Genomic DNA, 20,568 nt, shown 5'->3' on the forward strand with positions numbered 1-20,568 from the left:
TTTGAATTCAAACGTGTCAACGTTGGACAAGATATTCCATTTTCAAACCACTCCAAATCGCTCAAAACACAACTATTCCTTAAATGAGTCGAAAAAGTTTCACAAACAAAACATTAAAAATTCAGAAAAGGCATTTATTAGTCAAACATGTTTACAGAAATGAATGCAAACCTTTTCGTTTAAATAAAGTATTCAATGTGGACTGTCGATTTGTCCGCTAGTTAGTGTAACTGTCCCCTATCGAAAGCATGAAACCAATCCAGGTCATTTTTTTAACGAAAAAAAAAAATGATTCAAATCAAGCACGTCAAAAATATTTATTCCACATGGGCAGCTCAAAGTTTCCATGAATTAGGGCAGAGGAATAAAGGATGGAATAATTGGTAGGGTAATCAATTGAAAAAAATGTTTTTGTGTAAAAAATGTATTTAAATTTGTTAAATGACATTTGGAAAAAAACTCTTACAAACTAAAATTGTATTTCTTTTAAAATGTCAAAACAATATTGTAGGAGGTTGAGCTACATATATATATACATATACATATATATATATATATATATATATATATACATATACATATACATATATATATATATACATATATATATATATATATATACATATACATATACATATATATATATACATATACATATATATATATACATATACATATATATACATATACATATACATATACATATATATATATATACATATATATATATATATATATATACATATACATATACATATATATATATACATATACATATATATATATACATATACATATATATACATATACATATACATATACATATATATATATATATATATATATATATATATATATATATACACAGAAATATACAAACATTATTTCTCAACATTTGCATGCCGAACAATCTGAATGAGCAATCTAATTAAATGTTTGTTTTTAAAAAAGTGTCAAATTTTATCATGAAATTGTAAAATAACCATACTTTTGTTTAAAATGTGACAGTTTGTGTTTATGTTAAAAGGCTGATATATTTCTGAACGACACATAAAAATTCCAAAAGCTATTTTTTTTTGTCACTGTCTTTTTTATTGTATGACTAATTTTTACTCTATGTCGAGGACTTTGTATGTGGCGCTGTTTGTTTTAAAGTGTTCCAGAAATGAAGTTGAGTAGAAGCAGAAAGTCATTTTAGCTCATAAAAAAATGGAAGCCAAATTTCTTTTAATTCAATTTAATTAAACATGTATTTGATCAAATACAGTTAATTAACCAAAGATGTAAGCTAATAAATGTACATTTTAAATCCAGGGTATTTTTTGTGTAATTTGTTTTCTTTGCAATGAACCAGTTAACCAATCGTTGAATTTATATGGAAATATATACAATTGCAGTAAACCAATGATTTTACAAAATACATTTGAAAAACGACTCTAAATACTCCAATTTGTTGTATGTAGAATAAATTAAATTGCATAGTTTGCTACTATTTCTACTTTTTTTTTGCACAATTCACTTTTTTACTGAATTTCTAAGAACATTTATTGGAACTAAGTAATTTCAATAAATTACCAAATGGTTTACCAAAAACGCTAGCAGTAAACCAATTATTTTATGATTAATAGTGCAAAATGTTTTAACAAAACATTTTTGTTCAAAGAAAACCCCATCTTTTAACAGTAGTATATATAAAAACGTTATTTACAATAAATCAACTTCTAATTCTTAATTTAGGTTCCTCGTACGTGTCTGGGTCATGTCACTTCCGGCAAGCGCCGCATTCCCAGCGGGCAACGCGGTCCTCAGGCCAGGCGGTCGGCGAACGAGGACGTTCACACCGGAGGGCGAGAAGGACGCCACCTACTGGCAGAAGCGCCACAAGAACAACGAGGCGGCCAAGCGTTCCCGCGATAAGAGGAGACTGCACGACTTCATGCTGGAGCGCCACCTCCTGGCCCTGAGGGAGGAGAACATCTGGCTGCGCGCGCAACTCTTGGCCATCCAACACCGCTTCGGCCATCTCTACCCTGCCAACAACCACAGCTTCCACCCGCAACCGGGTCGCGTTATCGCCACCAATCCCTTCAACAGCGTGAGCGGCTTTTTGTACACGCCGGTTGGCACGTACCCCAACCGGCTCTTCGCCTCACCTGAAAGGTCGCTTCCCGAACCCTCACCTGCAAATGAGGAGGTGCAAGGGGCAGAGCAGGAGACCCCAACGTGGACTGTTCGCCTCCCAGATTCACCAAGACCGTTTCCTCACGGGGACTACAGCCACAGCAACCAAAAGCCCTCAAGGCAAAGCCCATCCTGCGGCTGTCAACCGCTTTGATACTCCAGTCGTGATGAAAAGAGCCACATGGGTCTTCGTAGAATCTCTACTGCGATCTCCTCGGCTGGCAGATGTCAGGCTCGAAATGCTGTCGCCGTTACGCACGTTTGCGGTCACCACGAAAAAGGACCAAAGCTCAAGTAGTTTTGAGCAAAACGGTTTGTTTTTGCATGAAAGCGTGGAGTAAAAAGATTTGGTCTGTTCACAAAATGTCATTTATTTGATACCCCCCCCCCAGCAAATAAACAATAACTTCTTCTTCTCATTAAGTGAATAAATCTAAAATGTCAATTTTAGTACAGATGGACATATTAAAACTGGACCAAAACCAATTTTTATGTGAAATAAAATCATATCACAGTGTTACAGGTGTCATGAATATTTGAAAATATAAAAAACAAATAAAACTGAAATAAAAACGCTTCATTGAACAGGACAGCATATCGCATGCTTTATAAACACTGCGCTTGCTCTTTTTTCCTCATTTAATATATATAAAACACCACCATTAAAAATAGCAGCACAATTTCTAATGGCAGTGGTTTCAATATTTACATCATGATTTCGACAAATGACAATAAAAAAAATGCAATCACAAATGTAAAACTTGTACCAAAGCAGTTCAAACTGATACCAGCAGAGGGCAGCAGAGCAACGGAGTGTGGATTAAAGGGAAAGCATGGAAAGTTCCAGATGGAGAAAAAAAGCTTCAGGTTGAGCCCCTCTCACACTAGATCAAGTGGAAATTAATGAGCCCGTTAATATTAAAAACTGGAATCAGTGTTTGCATCCTAATAATGTTTCTTTGACAAGAAGTAATGGTTTAGGAATTAAAAAGGTTAGTTTTCATAAATTTAAACCGTGTAAAAAAATAAATAAAATTGCAACACACAGTTGGCAACAGGGCACCTTTCTGTTTTTTTTTTTTTTGCATTCCCCCCCAAAAATTAAAGATGCAAAAAGTCCACATACCCCGGTTCGAATATTTAAAAATAATTTTTTTTTAATTAAAATAAAATAAAATCACCATTAAGGTGATCGATAGCTGACACGCCAAGGGACTTAATTTTTTTTTTTCTTCGAGAAGTCTACAACTGATATGAGGTTGTGTTGTTTTACACGTAAGCTCACCCTTTTAGAACTAGGATGCCACTTTGTTTAGAGCTAACCAATTACATTCAAACTCTTGTTAAAGTCACGTCCCAATTACAAAACAATTTTAAAAAGAAAATCTAATGAGATTGACCGGCTTAAAGATGGTTTATCTTGTTTTCAATCATTTCTTTAAATATCACAAAATATAAACAGGAGTGTGTCGACTTTATTTGTTGTTCCATGTGCACGTCAATCCCCATTCATTCCTACGGAAAGTTGAATATTCCAAAACGGAACTTCCAGTGAAATGTTTCTGGGAAAGTAGCATCAATTTTCTCTCGCGACCCCATTCCAATCGAAACAAGATTACGGCCCACTGAGCTCTCGTCCATCTTTTCATCACAACACTTTGTCCCAGTGCACAAGGTCACGCTCTCCATGAGCTCGGGAGCGTGATCGCTTTGATGAGGAAGAGAGAGAGAAATGTATGGGATACAGCACTGCTGTGAAAGAAACGTCACAGCAGAATGAACGTTCAAATGTGATTGCGCAACAGTTGGTATAAAACAAGCCACGAGGACAAAAACAAACGGGAAACATTATCGTACATTTTGTACACTATATTTTCATTTATCCGTTCTGATATTGTCGTCAAGTCAACACTTTAAGGGCCGGTTTTACGGACGAGGCCTTAAGGCCTTAAGGATTTGATTGCTCGTAGTGATTGGAGTGCTTTGCCACCCATCAAGTGTAAAATCAAATAGGTAAATATTTTGTCTGCCAATTTTGGGAAATGAGTCCACAGGAGAGTCAGACTGCACTGTGACATAACTTAACAGAGGGGTTCATTTACATAAGTTCCCCCACCCCAAGTTTCTGCACCCATGACATGATCGACCATCATTTCCGGACTATAAAGCACACCCGTATATAAGCCGCAGCAGCTCTAAAATAAATTAAGTAATTCATCAATTAATAATTTAGAAAATAAAGCAGTTCACTATGTTGAAAAAAATTTTTTTTACTGCATGTATAGAATGATTTTGTACTGTGAATGCACATAAAAAGATTGTTAAGTGTGTGTGTGTGTGGGGGGGTCCTCTTAACATTCACATCTTAAGTGATCTCAAGCAAGGCAGTCATCCTTCAGGTCTCCTCATTTCCTGTCAGGGATGAGCAAAGTCGCAATAAAAAAAAAAGTTGAAATCAAATCATCTTCATGTTGAACTTGCGGGCTCCGCCCTGCCCGCCGCTGGTTGCTGGCCCGTCCACCTTTCTGAAGGAGTATTCCACGGAGAAATTATTTTTGTGCTGTCCTCTCCCGCGACTCCACACAAAGAGCAGAATGAAACAGAAGAGGACCACCCCCAGGAACATGATGCAGCCCATCGCCGTGGAGATGAGGATGGTTTTCAGGTCCAGAGTGAACTTTAGGAAAACTCTTGTGTCGTTCAGGTTCGTGTCATTAAGGTCCCCGGCGTAGTAGGTGCGGTTGGCCAGGAGGGCGGCATCGAGCGGCAGCCCGCTGACTGTGAGTGTGGCAAAGTACGTGTCGTTCCCGCCGGCATTACTGGCAATGCAGATGTAGGTTCCGGTGTCCATCACCTGGGCATACCTTATTTCCAAGGTGCCCTCCTTTAAGACCGTCAAGCGGCCGCTGCTCTTCGTAGTAATGCGACGCCGCTGCGGAGATATCCAGAAGATCACCGGCGTGGGCTCACCCTCCGCCCTGCAAACGAAGGACACCACCTGCCCCTCGCGAGCCGATATTTGCTGGAGTTTCCGGTTGCGGATTTTCGGCTTCTGGCAGGTGAAATGGTCGAAGAGGGCTGAGTCTGAGAAGGCGCCCAAAGCCCGCCCCTGCACCTCCAAGGGCGTGGTGCACACCGGGGAGGCGCCGTCAAAATTCAACGTCTTCCGCCGCTGAAGGATCCAAAGCAAGCGGCAGTCGCAGGCCAGAGGGTTGCCGTCCAAACGGAGTGTCTCCAGAGTGTTGACCGACTGGAAGGATCCCTCCTCCAGAGTCACCAAGTTGTTTGTAGAGAGGTTGAGCAGGCGGATTTGACGGAGACCGCCCAGGGCGTACGGCTGCACGGTCACCAGCCTGGTGTTGACCAGATGCAGCTCCTTCAGCCGGAGAAGGTCTCGCAGCGACCAAGACTCCAGGACCAAAATAGGATTGAAGGAGAGATTGAGGCCGGTGAGGTGGGAGAGGCTCCGAAGCGCCGACGTGGGCACCGAAGTGATGTTCGTGTGCGTGATGCTCAGCCATGACAAGTTGAGACCCTGGAGGCTGTTCGGGGTGATGTATTCCAAAAAGGGCCAGTGATCGATCTCCAGGCCCTTCAGGTTTCCCAGTTTCCGAAAGTTCTGGTCCTCTAATGTCGAGATGCCGAGGTAGCGAAGCCGCAGGGTGACCAGGTTGTGAAGGTACGACAAAGACTGACCGGACACAGAAGTCAAGTTGCACCTCTCGATGGTCAACTCTTTCAGTGCCACCAGACCCAAAAAGGCCTTGTTGGAGATATACACCAGATGGTTGTCGCCAACTTCCAGCTTCCTCAGATTCTTCAGGTCTTGGAAAGTAAAGTCCAAAAGAATCACAAGCTTATTCCCACTTAGGTCCAGAGAGGTGAGGTTGGAAAGGTGTGAGAAAGCCCCCATGGGGATCAGTTTTAACTGGTTACCCCTCAGTGAAAGGGAGCGCAAGCTCTGGAGATTAGAAAAGCCATTTGGTTCCAGGACGCTGATCATGTTCTCCCCGAGATCCAGCTTCTCCACATTGGGAAAGGAGAGCAGGTCGCCGTGCTCCACCCAGCGCAGCTTATTGGCACTCAGGTCCAGGATCTTGGTGTCCGGTGGGATACCGTCAGGCAACGCAGAGAGTCGCTTACCGTGGCAGGAAACGGTCTTGAGCTTGGTGACGCACTCGCAGCGCTGAGGACACACTTGACCCCGGGTGGGCCGCACGATGAGCATCGCCAGCAGGATGAAGAACGGCAGGGGCCAACCCGCATCCAGTCGGAGACGGACCCCCATGGCACACCGTCGGCTTTCTCCTCCCGCTCCTCCTCCTCCTCTCTGAGCTTCAATCACCGGGCCCAACACCTGAGAAGACGAGATGGAGAACATTCAATTCGTTAACCGGTAACACAAAAAGAGTTCCGACTTCTGCTGAGGTTCAACTGAAAACAAAATGAAAAGAAAAAAAAAAGGCTCCTGTGCCGAGCTCTGTTGAAGAGAGACCCAAAAGATGGCAAAGAAAAATGATTTATTAGACGAAATATCTCCCCCGACGACCATTAGTCTCCGCCTCCAAAACAGGTGTCCATCGTGGTACCAAGACTGACCTGCAAGAGGCGGCATGGAGCTCCACGAGTGGACGAGAACGGAGAAGAAGAAGCTCGGCTACGTGTTAGCTTCCGACCTATTTCATGTGACGGTCAATCAAAGTCTGCCGCCCGGCCAAAATCAGGCGTTTGCTGGCTTTGACCCGACAAATTCATACCGTTTTGTATACATTTGATCTAAAAAAACAACAACACTCGCTTTAGTGCTTCACCAAGAGACCTCCCAGAGCAGGGACGTGTCGTCGGCCGTTTACGCTTTGAAAATAGCTCAAGGGGGAAAAGGCCACTGATCAAAGCTTGTCAGCCGAGATCTATCACAGTCGACGCATCCCAGCTGAGGCGCGTAAAATTCCAAACTCTTCCTTTTATATCCGTTGGACATTGCATTGATGTTTGCACGTCTTCCGAAATACCACCAGACACACTTGGAAGAACGCGTCAAAGCCGTTGAAGGGCCGTCAAAATCTCCTTCTGCCTCCGAGTTGAAGGACAAAAAAAATAGACACAAATGCTTTGAACTCATTCTTTTTTTTTTTTTGTACTCGGCTGGTCGTGACTAAGTTTGACACGATACAGCGAACGGGTGTTGAAAATGATCAGGCCGTTTCAGACCGCTTAATAACTCCTTTAACGTAATTTGCAATCTCACCTGACTCGGAGATGAAGATTAGTCAGCGTGGAATGAAAAGAAGTGGGAGAGCTGTCCGGCTTGTGAAGCACGGGGATAATTGCAAAGGTCGTCGACATTCAAGGAACGCAACATTTTTTTCCTCGTTTTTCTGTCCTCTCATCTTTGACCAAAATCAATATTGCAAATGTTAAGCATGTAAAAGTACCGGCCGGCCTTATCAAGTAACATTTCCACACGAAAGAGAGGCGGGTCAGAGGGGGCCCCGAGGCCCCGTCCGTCCCGGTTGACACATTAGGTTACGTCAGCGGTCACTCAAATTCTGGTGACCGAGCGACCGCACCGAAGCCTGAGAGGAACTGACACGTGCTTTTGTTTTCTCTCTCTCTCTTTTTTCCCATCATGCTTAGTTGCGTTTTTGCCGCTGTTTCGACTTCGTCCGTGCCGCTTTGGTGATTGAAGTTTGCCGTTTCTGGTTTTGTTGGAAGCCATCCATCGGTTGTTGGTTTTGTGTCACGGCAACCGCAAACTCGGGGAGACTCTGAGAAATATTACCAAACACGTTTGATATTGTCATACGAGGAAAAATGACGAAAACCCTCGCGATTATTCATTTAAAAGATATGACGGGATGGTGCTGGGACTCCAGTAAAACTGGAAAATGTCCATCTGACTTTCAGATTTTAGTTGCAAGACAAACAATCCGATTCCTCCTCAGCATCACAATAATTACCTGTGACATTTTCCTCCCATATTTTCACCCCCGGCGGACGGATTATTACTTGTGCTTCATCAAACCTTTTCTTAGACATGAGCAGGCAGCTGACATTTGTTTTTGGAGTGAAAAAAAAAAAAAAAAGCCGTGTAATAAGATTCTGACATTCACGTGTTGGTAATAATGTGATGAACTTTGGGGAGGCATCCCGCCACCCACAATGCCGCGCTCACCCTCCTTCCCCCGACGACACCGCATTCTTAAAATGTCTCCAGTTTCCCCGTCGCCTTTCGAGAGCATATCTGGCGGCGGTCGCTCAGCGTGCCCCGCGGACCTCCGGGTGCCCGATAGCCGAGGACAACCTGCACATAATACCGACTCTCCGCGTGTTGACATTTGAAATCTCGGTTTAATCACGAACGCAAAGTTCTCTTGGCGTGACGGAACCGACAGCAACTGGATGTACGACTCATGTTGCCATAGCGATATTCAAATCAGATTTGCCTGTTCTTCACTGTCATCGCAGGACGCCGCACGAAACTTAACCGCTCTCACAATTTAACTGGAAATTAAGCCTCCTCGAAACGGCAATAAGTTCGGGTATTTGCGACAAGGTCTTCAAAATAAGCTTTGATCATGAGCCACTTGCTGCTTCACCATGTTCGTCCGATCACATGCGGCCGTCGTCTGTCCTGCTACATTTTCATGACACTCAGCCGCGGTCTCACACCACACAAACAAACTCGAGACACGCACGTGCAAACGCACAAAAAGATTCATTCACTTTCTCTCACATACAAAATCTCACACATACGCATCTCAACAACTCATTTCAGCGCGATACTCTCACATCTCCGAATTACACGCACACACACACGGCATAACAAGACAAACGCCCCTTGCTCTCGACCCGCTTCCTCAGACATCGCTCGACACTCTCACACATTTCAAACAATCTCTCTTTCAAACACCCAAACAATAAAATTTAACAAAAGCTTTTTTTCAGTCTCTTTCTCTCCCCCCGACTTTACACTCAAATACACCCGACAGTTTCACTCCAGACACACTCTGCCTCTCTCACACTTTTTCACACAGCCACAAATGCACTCTCACATGTTAGACACCACATTACACAATCCAACACCACAAACACAAATTCGCACTCATTTCTCTCTCACACTCCAAATTATCCACACACCCACGTGCAGTCTCAAGCTAACGCACACAAGCGTGCGCTCACGCGCTCACACATTGCCCGCCCGCATCTGTGCGCCGTCTCCACCTGAACGTCTTTGCCGCCGCCAACCACCTGTCAGCCCACATGCTGTTCATTTGTTCTTCACAGATTTCGCCTCGTCTAGATCTTTTCCCGCTCTCATTTCACAGTCGTGTTTGCCAAACAGCTTAAAGGCGCAGAGGCGGAGAGTTGACTTTTGGAGCTCATGACGCCGGCGCTTTTAGGGCTATTTACCTGCGCTCAGCGTGCGCAGAGACCGGTGGCGACAGACAGATGGCGTTGGCTTTTCACACATTTTGAGGGATATTATGCGAATTAAATTGAATTCCCCCGCGATCCTTGCGAGGAAAAGCGGCTCAGATAATGAAGGATGGAAACTGAATTCCTTCCCCGCTGTACTTCTCCTCCTCACGGGTCACAATATTAGGAACACCGGCACCATTGAATGTGATCCAACACAAGAACTGAATCAAAACAAAGTTGTAACAGCAACATGCAGAGAATAAAGCTTGGTTCCGATTGAGGCTCGGATTGCAAAAAAAATAAAAAATATTGTACCCCGTGCATCGAGAATTGTATCAAATCATCATTTGTGGAGGGTTGCTTAGCCCTAATTGAAAGTGTCAGATATCCATCGACTATCTGTACCGCTTCTCCTCACTAGGGGCGCGGGGGTGCTGGGGGGGGGGACACCCTGGACGGGTTGCCAGCCAATCGCAGGGCACACAAAGACGAACAACCACCATGCTCACACTCATAGCGAGAGGCAATTTGGAGTGTGAGGCTGCCTTGCGGCTGCTTGCATGTTTAGCAAACTAATAAGAAAAAAAATATTTTAAAAAAACGCTGAACTGAGATGTCATCGCAGGGTGTAATTAAACCGTAAATTTTACAGTCAAGTAAAGCCTTCATCAACGTGTCGACCTGAATGTGTGTCCTTTTGACCGTCATACAGTATTCAAATGAGCCGTGTGCTCATTAGCATACAGCCTCAGCATTAAAGTTGTCTCAAATGACATACATGACAAATAGGAAGTCATCAAAGTGGGCTTTTTTTTTTTTTTTTAACCACATCCTCGATCACCATTCAAACGCTGCAGTGAGGGATGGAGAGAGACTGAGAGGGAGGGAGGAGTGTCTTTCAAGTACAAGTTGAACAGCAACAGAGAGACACATTTAGACAGTCGAGTGGGCAGTCAAACGGCGGGGGGGGCATCCTCCTCCCTCCACCCGCAGCGCATCATTTATTTGCATCTCAACATGTGCTCCAGCCTCCACATCCTCAGCCTGCAAGCCAACACATTAGGCTCAAAGCATCTTCAGCAGAGCGGCGCCATCATGGATGGTGTTGCGTTTGACACGAGGAAACTCGCTTATGCTAAATGGGACACCAAGCACGCCCTTGCGCTGCTAAGTGGCGCACGTACACGTGCCAAACACATGCAGGGTCGACCAGCCAACGTTTCCATACACGGCACACCGTCGCTGTCCTGCGACTTGCAACATTCAGAAGCATCGTCAAGTCACACAAACGTAAATGATCTGATTTGGAGTTTTTTCTGCCGAGGAAACAAAAAAAAAGGATTCCCCTCCCACAAATCTGCATCATGCACGTTCTTTTTGCATATGTCATTAGCGGCATCAACATTATGAGCGCTGATTCCGAATCGGCCCTTGTTTGTCCTCTCGCACATCAGGTATTCGGAATAACAACAATAAAATATGTAATATATTTAGTACGATTTATGAATTAAGGCTATAGATTATATCACATGGTAACATCTGGATTGTGCAAGTTTATCTGCGTTATGTGAAAATATCTAAAAAAAAAAATGGAAAAAAGTAAAGATATTTTAAAATGGTCAAAAATACGTTGGGGACAAATGAAGCCATTTGATTAGAATTTGTTGTTGACCAGTGTTTTGTTTTTGTTTTTTACTTAATTTTTGATTTGCATTTGTAAAAAAAATGGCAACCAATGTATCCAAAATGGCTTTTTGTATACTGAACATCGGCTAGCTGCACTTGAAAGACTTCAACCCACCATCTTTATGGTTAATAATTGAGACGTAGATTTCAGGCTGTAGTGGTTTTAAAAGATTTAGTTGTTTTTAAAAAAAAATACATAATGTGCAATATTTAATGAGTGAAAAAAGCTGCAGCTCGTCTTCCGGATCTTGTCGGTTTGTCCAAGCATATCTAATGCGGTGTGTAAACCTACGGTCGCGTTTCTCCAACATACAATACGCATTTTGTAGCGTCTGCTAGAAGTTCTGCTGAGAATGTCGGGGCTGCGAACGCCGCTGCAGGTGCGCGACACAGCTGACAAATGAGCAGGAAGCCTGCTCGGGAGTATGCGTAGGCGTCGGCGAGCAAAAGAAAGGCTGCGAGGCCGAGGCGCAACATGCTCTGGGGCTCTTCAAACGGCGGCTCTCACACGGCGCTCTCGCATGCCCACTCGTCGCTACGCTACACAACTACCGTACAGCGTGCGTGTGTGTGGGTGTGTGTGTGCGTGTGTGTTATGTGTTGACAAATCCCCGAGCGGAACACATTAGTCGTTTACATGGAGGGAAGTGGTTGCCCGTGCCCATCAATCTGCGAGGCCCTGCAGCTACTGACAAGAGTACACACACACACACACCCCCCCCCCCACACACACAATACACACACACACACACACACCCCCGCACACCCACACGTTCACTGACTGGAATTAAAATACAATACGTCTCGCCTTCCTGACATGGTGGCGATGGAAAATGGATGAGGGGCATTGCGTGAAACGGAGCCACGCGTTTTCTTGAAGTTAATGCCGATGTTGAGTTTGGGACAAGTGAGACAGTGCGTCTTAACCAAAAGGAGACTGTGGACAGAAAGAAAGAGGGCGCGACAGCCAAGAGGCGACTGTGGCGTATGATACTTTGAAGATGTAAACTTGGCTGAACTCCAACATCTATGGATGATCTTTTCTTTTCTTTCAATTTTTACTTGCGATATACCGATACTTAGTAGTCATGGAGGCCGATAACCGATATTTGAAGCCGATATTCATTGGTTGGAAAAAAGGGTTAAAATGGTGTCAAAATTTTAAATAAAAATTGGACTTAGTTTAAATGCCTTTAAGCATATATTTATTGAACAAATTTAGTGATCAAGCTTTTTTAGATCTTAGAAAATAGACAACTTAATTTTAAAAGTCTAACAAAAAGTGCACGGAGCTCCAAGGCTCAGCTGCATGTCTTTGAGTTCAATGAAAAAAAAATGCACTTTAAAGTTTACTACGGCAAATAGTTTTCTATTAGTTGTGAGTTGTAGTTGACCAACATTTATTCAAATTTCGGCAAAGTCTATGGTGACTATAGGTGAAAAAGCAAACAGGCTGCTTACTGCTGATTGGCTCCTACAAGGAACCAATCAGAGCGGGACAATGTGCTTCTGCATGCAGGGCCACCAGCACGACAAAGAGAGTGTGTGTGCCGCAACAAACCAAAATAAAACAGCGTTTCTTTTATTGGCCTTGAAAGTAAAAAAAAAAAAAGGCAGATGCCGATAATCGGCAAAATGCCAAATATCAGCCCGATAATCGGCCCGGCCGATAATCGGTCTCTCACTATCATAAAGCTTTCAGTGGATAAAGCTGCACCGTGTCATGCAATTTACCAAGTGGCATAAGATAGACGATGTCGCTTTGCTGGTATCCAAGTAATCGGTTCCCCATCCAATCGTTATTTTCATATTAGGAACCCGACTGATTGGAGCACTGTAAATAAATGAATATGAACGAGCGCTCTTAAAGGTCCTGAGTGACTTTTTCATGATTAGAATGGATCCTTAAAATGACTCTCGTGTCCAATACGCAACACATGAGGGTGAAACCAGAGGACGCAAAGTGGTGACGACCAACGTGTCTCGACAAGCAGCCATGAATCTTTAATCGGAAGTGCTTGTTGAGCTCAAGCCTCTGACCACCACGGGTTCAAGAACGGGAGGAGTAAAGTGGTGTGGTTGCGACCCAATAACGTGCACACTCTGACCTTGGCTACAGAATTAGAAACGCAACAAAACCACGTCAACATACAGCGCTTTCAAATATCACTTAGAAACCAAGGCGTTTGGAAAAATAACGTTGCCCGCTACCGATAATTAGAAGTCATGGAGTCCGATAACCGATATTTGAAGCCGATATTCGTTTGTTGAAGAAAAAGGGACAAAATGGTGTCAAAATTTGGGAAAAATAAAAACTCCAAAACTTGACCTAGTTTAAATGCCTTGAAGCACATGTTTATGAAACAACTTTAGTGATTTACAACATGTTAAAGTTTTTCTAGAGCATAGAAAATCAAAGCGAAGCGAGGGAGCCACGTGAAGCTTGACGGCGCTTCGCTGAGGGAGCGCCGAGCATCATCGTAACGCACGCTGACACAACTTGGCCTGCCAAGAAGGACGGAGAGAAACATTTTCGCTGTCCTCGTCGTGATATAAGATGGCCTCACGCAAACGACTTTCATTAGCACCCCACCCCCCTTTGTTGCACCGAAACACGACAACGCCCCATCAACTGAGGAATATTACACAGCTGGTGGACTTAATTGTTCGGGGAGTTTGGATTTTAAGACCCCCGTGAGACGTGAGCGATTTCAGCGAGCTGACAACGAGTAATTAAAAGGCCACACATTAATCATAGGAAGCATTATTCTCTAAAAATGCAAGCTCATAAAACGGACAAACAGAGGAAATACCTGATGGCGGAGGTGGGGAGAGAAACTTAGGCAGTGTTTCTCAAATAGTGGGCGGGGCCACCCTGGGGGGGGCGCATGTGACCCTGGGGAACATGCTTTTTTTCCGTCGTGCTACGATTGCATCTCCACTCCAGTAGATGGCAGTGGCGCTCTCCTTGCCCACCGTGCGCAGTTAGTATTAAGTCGGCGGTGTGGGTTTGTTTTGCAACGAAAATGCTGCTATTTATAGAAGCGACAAAGTAGCTTTTTCAAACTACTCAAGGATCAGACAGTGACAGATTTTTTTTTTTAAAGCATATTTTTTAAACTGGATTTAAATCCGAATCAGAAGACCCCACCCAAGTTGTAAAAAGTGCCATGAATGGAGTTCAACGTGACTTCCAGGAAAGCTGTTGATGAAAACGGTCTCGGGCACACACAACGTCAACATGCTCACTCTTTTCGTGTCCTTCCCGCACACTCAAGGTTGAGCATCCTAAGCCCGCCGGCGCGCTCTAATCCTTCTTGAAGCCTGCAGGCACTTGGCTGTCCTTTCTAGTTGGCTTTATTAAGCGGATTTCTGTCCTTTTCTACTTTCCTCTGGCTGCCTCTCGCTAACTGGAAGCCGTTATCAAGGGACAACAAGACGGGGCAACTTCATCTTGCTCCAAAAAGAAATACAGTCCGCTCACAATTTGCGCCTTGACATGGTTGGAATTCACTCCAGAGTCCAACTGTGGCCTATCGAAGGCAACCGTCTGAGGTGGCGGCGACGGCGCTAAAACCTCACCCGCACAAACACGAGGAACAGGTTCATTGGCGGCATGTTTCTTGCTAAGTGCAGTGTGAAAGGCTTTCAACACAATTCATTTTTTAGGATTCAAAATGAACGTGAAATTGTATCAAATACATGTGCATTTTTTTAGAAAAGTGTTTCCAAACCTTTGTTGAGCGAAGGCACATATTTACATCGGAAAATCTCACAGCAACCCATCCCAAAATCATGTCGGACAAAAAAGGTCTATCAAGCGACGCGCCTCAGAACAGCACAAAATAAATGGATCCATGGCTCTCGCCACCTGAGGATTGTTTCCAAGAAGATTGCGCGTCTGTTCTGACTTCACACACTCACCTCAACATTCTTATTTGATTGCCTGGCGTCGAGTTTCAGTCGCTAATCTAAATAAGACCCCGAGACGTCCCACGAGGAAGCGGCGCCGACTCGTTCGGCGAGGGAGCGTGGGTAGCCGCGCGCAAATTGAAAGTAATCCTGCGCCGTCGGGCCGCTCGCGGTGCTGCCCGAGTGGCAGCCATCCATAATTCATGGCTCGACGGCTGCGAGGTGCACAAAGTTGCGCGCGTGTAATAAAGCGGCACTGATGGAATCGCCGAAGGTCCCAAGTGTGAGGGGGGCGTCGGTTAAACGAGGCCGGCAGAAAGACTCGTTCACGTGGCGTCCACCGCCGGTGTGCCTGAAGACCATCGGCTGACAGCCGCTGTCAAGTCAAAATCACAGACAAGGCAAAGAACTTTACGCTATCTACATATAAAAATAAATAATATTGACGGCTGCATCTCTTCCAATAGACTTCAGTGCTGCCTGGCACGTCGCGACAACGTGAAGGCGCACGGCTCTGAATTCGGACTTGCTCCCCGTGTCGTGTGAAAAGAAAATCTCAGATTCCAGGCACACTCAATTTTCAACCTGCGCCGGTGCTGGTCAGCATCCAGCCGGGTGGCGAGAGTGAGATGGTGAAAGTGAGGCAATGGCATCTGTGAAGATGCATCAGGAGGTGGAAGGTGAGATGTAGGAGAAGGCAATTTGAAGGGTGCGAGACGGGCTGGCAGGCAGACAAAAAAGCGCTACCAGGAGTCGTGTTACAGACGGTGCAGCGAGCATCTTTACCAGTCAGCTCACCGCCGACAGAATGCTTACACTTGATCTCAAATGTCGCGGCTTGCAATGAGACGTGAAAGCCCCCCCGCCCGCCGGAGCAGACGTGAAATTTGATGCAGGCTCCCATCAGCCGTAACACGACGCCCTTTAACCTCTTCATTCTCTTCCGCCAAAACGACGAAACGGCAGGCTCACCAATTTCACACAACCGAAGAAGCGGCCCAATAAAGGAGTGGATGCAGGATTTTTTTTTTTTCCCTTCCAGGATCATTTTGTTATCACTCGTCTGTTCTGTTTATGATTTGCTCAGAGAAATTTTACTTCGATCGTATTGGGCCAAATATTTTAAACATTACTGTGATCAACATGGCGACAAAAAAAAAAAATCCTGTTCCCCAGGGTCACACAAGCGCCCCCCGCCCCACTATTTGAGAAACACTGCACAAAGTCAAGAACAACAACAACCATACTTCAAAACTGCAAAGAAAGCCAAGCGTTACAAAAGAACACAAAATGTTTTTCTTCATTCATTTTTTTTTTTAACTTCAATTTGCAACACGTTAAAAGTCTCCCAAATTGCGACGTTGCACATTCGAGCTCTTGGGACGCATCCCGGAGGTGGAAAATCAACCAGCCAATAGTCCTCCCGTTGAACACACACGCCGCCAGCAAGGAACGCAGGATGAGCGCAGAATGACGCCCGCATGAAATGTGCCGGTCTGTCTTTCTAGTCTGCAGTCCATATTTTTGCTGGCCTACTTCAACGCCCCGCCCCCTAATCCTGTGCCGACGGGAGCTGCCAACGCCGCCCGGCGCGGCTTCCCATCACGCTTTGCTCACTTTTAATCTTGTTATATTAATATTTTACTGTGAATGCACATAAAGGCACTTAACCAGATTGTGAAAACAGGGCAAAACTTTGCTCATTAAACCAGAACAGACCCAAGAGGAAAAAAAAATAATTCAAGCTTTATTTAGCATATTTTCTGAACTATAGAGCGCCCCTAGTGGTGAAAACTTGTATTAGCCGCCTGGTTCAAAATTGAGGACAAAGTAGCATCTAGTAGTCCGGAAAATGGATAGAAATGTTCACAAAACAAAATCATCATCATGTTCATTTTCTAGAGACTTTTTTCTCCAAACTATAACGACGCTTTTTATACAATTTGTAAATGTGTAACAATGCACACTCTGTTTCAGGGTGAGGTTCCTCAAGTTGTCATTTTTCTCCCTCATAAATCAACGTGACGAGCCCAAATTCACCCTCTATTCTTTACGCTTTACTCAAAAGTTGTGCTGATCTCAAATCCAAAGCGATGCAATGTCGCCATCTACAGAGATCTTTTTGTCATGACGGTGGTTTACAAACCGGAATTTTACAGACAAGCTGGCTGAGATTCACACGCCTCAAAAAACATAATTGTTGCGTCCGCAGCAGCAAATGAGTTAAATTCACACCCCAGCAAAATGTTTGGATGGCGCGCTCATTAAAAGTTGTTGCTTTCCTGCGCATTTCATTACGGCGCTTAATATAAAAGTTTTGAAATTCATGAATGTTCATTTCGCAGCGTTGATTACAGGATGGATGACTAGACAAATAAAGGGCGCGTTACCGACACGGAAAGATCACAGCTGCTGCTGCTGACGCGTCATCTTCGAGCATCACAGTCAGCGTCACGGTGATCGCGGCATTTTGTCTGCTTGAGAAATTTGTCTGGAAAGTGACCACACTGGATCTGTGCCACGTCTTCAGAGAGATGAGCTCACGCAAGCGCTTTAAAAGCCACGCCCATGACCTTCAACATGCTAAGAGAAGCAACACGGCACGATAAAAGAAAAAGGGAACAACAAAAAGCAAAAAAGTGATGTCGCCTCTTTGTGACAGCAGGAAGCGGAGATGTGAAATACTTTGGAGGAGGTGATGAGGGATTACGCATCCTGACAGAAACATGCAGGGAGGAGAGCCTGGCAAATGGGTTGGGAGGCACTTTGAGCCCGGCAAAATGGCAGCCATGCGTGCACGACGACGTTTGGCTGGCTGACAGTTGCAACTCGTCATCTTTAAGAGCTGGAGGAATGTGTCATTAAGAAGGGAGCCCGTTATACGGGAGGGGGGGGGACAAAAAACTAAAGAAAAAAAAATGAGTGACACCAAGACATGAGTGAAATGTGAATCTTGGCGCGTGACGAGGCTTCGGTGACAGGAAACAGAAGGACGGAGGAGGAAGCAGATTGACGAGGAGAAGAGGGAGAGCCGTTTCGGAATTATTCTACCCGTTGACAGAGGATGGAAAAATAACTTTGGAATTGCTATTGTACACGCATTTGTGTTGATTTAAATACGCCAGATTACCGCCAATGGGTGCCAAAAATCGCTGCCCACCAATCAGGTGTGAGATTCCACCACCAAGTGAGCTGCCTCTGTCAGAAAACGGATCAAATTGAAATAACACAAAGGTGCCAATTGACTTTGCGTGGCGCACCCGCATAGAAGCTACGGCTAGCTAGCTAGCGCATTTAAACACCGTGTAGTGCTGCTCCTGTAAGTCATTAGTAATCTTTGCGTCAAATAAGATTCACTTTTGACAAGAATTAAGTCGGTTGACGAGCAGCGAATTGAGCAACTCAAAGAGTAAAAAGAGAGAACAGGAGAAAACAAAGCTAATTTCAAATTGAGAGGAGAAACGTGCTTAAAGTCAAAACAATAATGTGTTCTATGCGCCTCCACTCGACTAAAAACGACATTTTGATTTATGTGCAATATGAATTAAGCAGAAAAATGGTCTTGTTTTTGTCCGTCTGAGGGGGCGGCCATTTTGCCGCCTGCTGTCGGCTAAAATTGACATTACAGTGCCACGCAGCAGTCGCCGTTTTTTCCATCACAGACAGAACAACCCGCCAAAACGGAAAGTGTGTCCTAACATAGAACGAGCATCCCAGAGTGACAATGTCGCGTATTCTGTTTTGGTCTGACAGCAATTTCACCAACAACTGGAGGACGGGCAACACCCTGGACCGGTTGCCAGCCAATCACAGTTAATGTCGTTAGAATGTCGTTTGTTTGGAGCCAGATGGTGACTAGCGTGTGGGCCGATCATGTCGTCTTGTTTAAAGCCATCTGTGTGTTCGTTAAATGTCATACTTTGACATTGTGAAAAGCTACACAATACTCATGCGATGCATTAGAATTTACAGAGGAATAATAGAACTGAAAAAAAAATTCCGTCCGCCCCCAAAAAAACAAACTACGAGTCCAGGGTATCAGACGCACTTCTACGGGCTTCTCCATCTCTGAACGACCGGAGTCACTTTGGTCCGCATTGCCGGATTTGCTTCCAGTGAGCTTTGGACTCCTCGCTTGGTTGAGGATGAGATCCGGCCCCGAGTGGAGGAGTTCAAGCGCTTTGTTGTGAAAATAAAATGGTCTCGTGTTGTACAAACGAGATGCAGGCGGGCGCTCCAAAAAAGGGACAACTTCAGCCCAAACCAAAACAGAAAATGTCACCAATCCGTGCCACTTTGAGGCGAATGACAAGATGGCGTCGATGCAAACAGCCTCCGTCTCGGTAGAGCTGAGAGGATCGTGTAATTGGGCCCCGGCCCACAAGTGAAGCAGATCCGTTCTGACACCACAGGAACTCGCAGCCAGAAAAGCCCACCGAGAGGTTTTCACCGCCGCAAACGGGAGCAATCGCAGCCCGCGACACACAAATTATTTACGAGCTCCTACGACAACATCGGACAGAGCGAGGGAGTTCAAAAAACGAAAAACCAAAGCGGCTCTGATTTAAGCGTGCGGCCGTGGGTGGGCGGCGACAGCGGACCCGTCACGGGCTCAACGTGTTTCTTCGAAATGACAGCGCGCGTGAGAGAAGCCGAGCAGCATTTGGACAATGTCTGCCGGCAGCGCTTCTGCCTCGTGTCATCACTTCAGAATGTTGTCTTCGCGTCCACGCCACGTGCTCTTCAGCTCACCTGTCATGTGCCTGCGACGTGGCTGCACGCCATCCAAGCCTCACAGACATGTTCGCTCGCTATTTATAAAACCGACAAACGTATAGCACGACAAAACTCTTCATTAGGTACGGTCTGATGCGAGACAAGACACGAGTTCCCTCAACGAGATTTCACTTTGTTAATTACATGATTTCAATCGCTTCGACGCAACATGATGCTTCGCCAACAGCCTGCTCATTAAATTTCAGAACCAGAATCAGAATGCGCTTTATTGCCATTGTAGTCATTGTACAACGAGATTGGAGCGCTCCCCTCTTCAGTGCAATATAACAAATAATGTAATTAAATATAGCAACTAAATTCATTAAATAAAAATAAATCTGAAATTAAATAAATAAAACACATTCTGTTGCAGTTCTAAACGAGAAGACACTTTGATGTCTTTGATTTGCCGCACCTGTCGCACCGGCGCAGAGGGCAACCGGTCCAAGAGGTGCCTCAGTGCAGCCGCCGTACCAGGAGGAGACGCCAAAGAGGACGACAAAAAGTCCTGGCGGTTTTGCGGATGCTGAGGAAGAAGTCCGTCAGTTCCAGAGGATTTTGCGTAACCCATAAGCCTTCGCTGCTGGCCGA

At 44.9% G+C, this 20,568-nt stretch overlaps 1 protein-coding gene across 2 annotated transcripts in view; it reads right to left on the reverse strand.

Annotated features, from left to right (window-relative positions):
* Positions 1-4,154: 4,154 nt before the first annotated feature.
* Positions 4,155-20,568, reverse strand: part of lingo3a (leucine rich repeat and Ig domain containing 3a) — a 38,982-nt gene continuing 22,568 nt past the window's right edge. For both annotated transcript variants that reach the window (XM_088314031.1, XM_088314033.1), the window contains one exon: positions 4,155-6,538. In XM_088314031.1, the coding sequence (XP_088170157.1) occupies positions 4,637-6,469 (1,833 nt within the window). In that variant the 5' untranslated portion in view covers positions 6,470-6,538 and the 3' untranslated portion in view covers positions 4,155-4,636. The remainder of the gene's footprint in view (positions 6,539-20,568) is intronic.

This window comes from Idiotropiscis lumnitzeri, chromosome 13 (assembly GCF_059441095.1).
Source record: "Idiotropiscis lumnitzeri isolate Australia: NSW breed Sydney's pygmy pipehorse chromosome 13, RoL_Ilum_1.0, whole genome shotgun sequence".
Lineage (NCBI taxonomy): Eukaryota > Metazoa > Chordata > Actinopteri > Syngnathiformes > Syngnathidae > Idiotropiscis > Idiotropiscis lumnitzeri.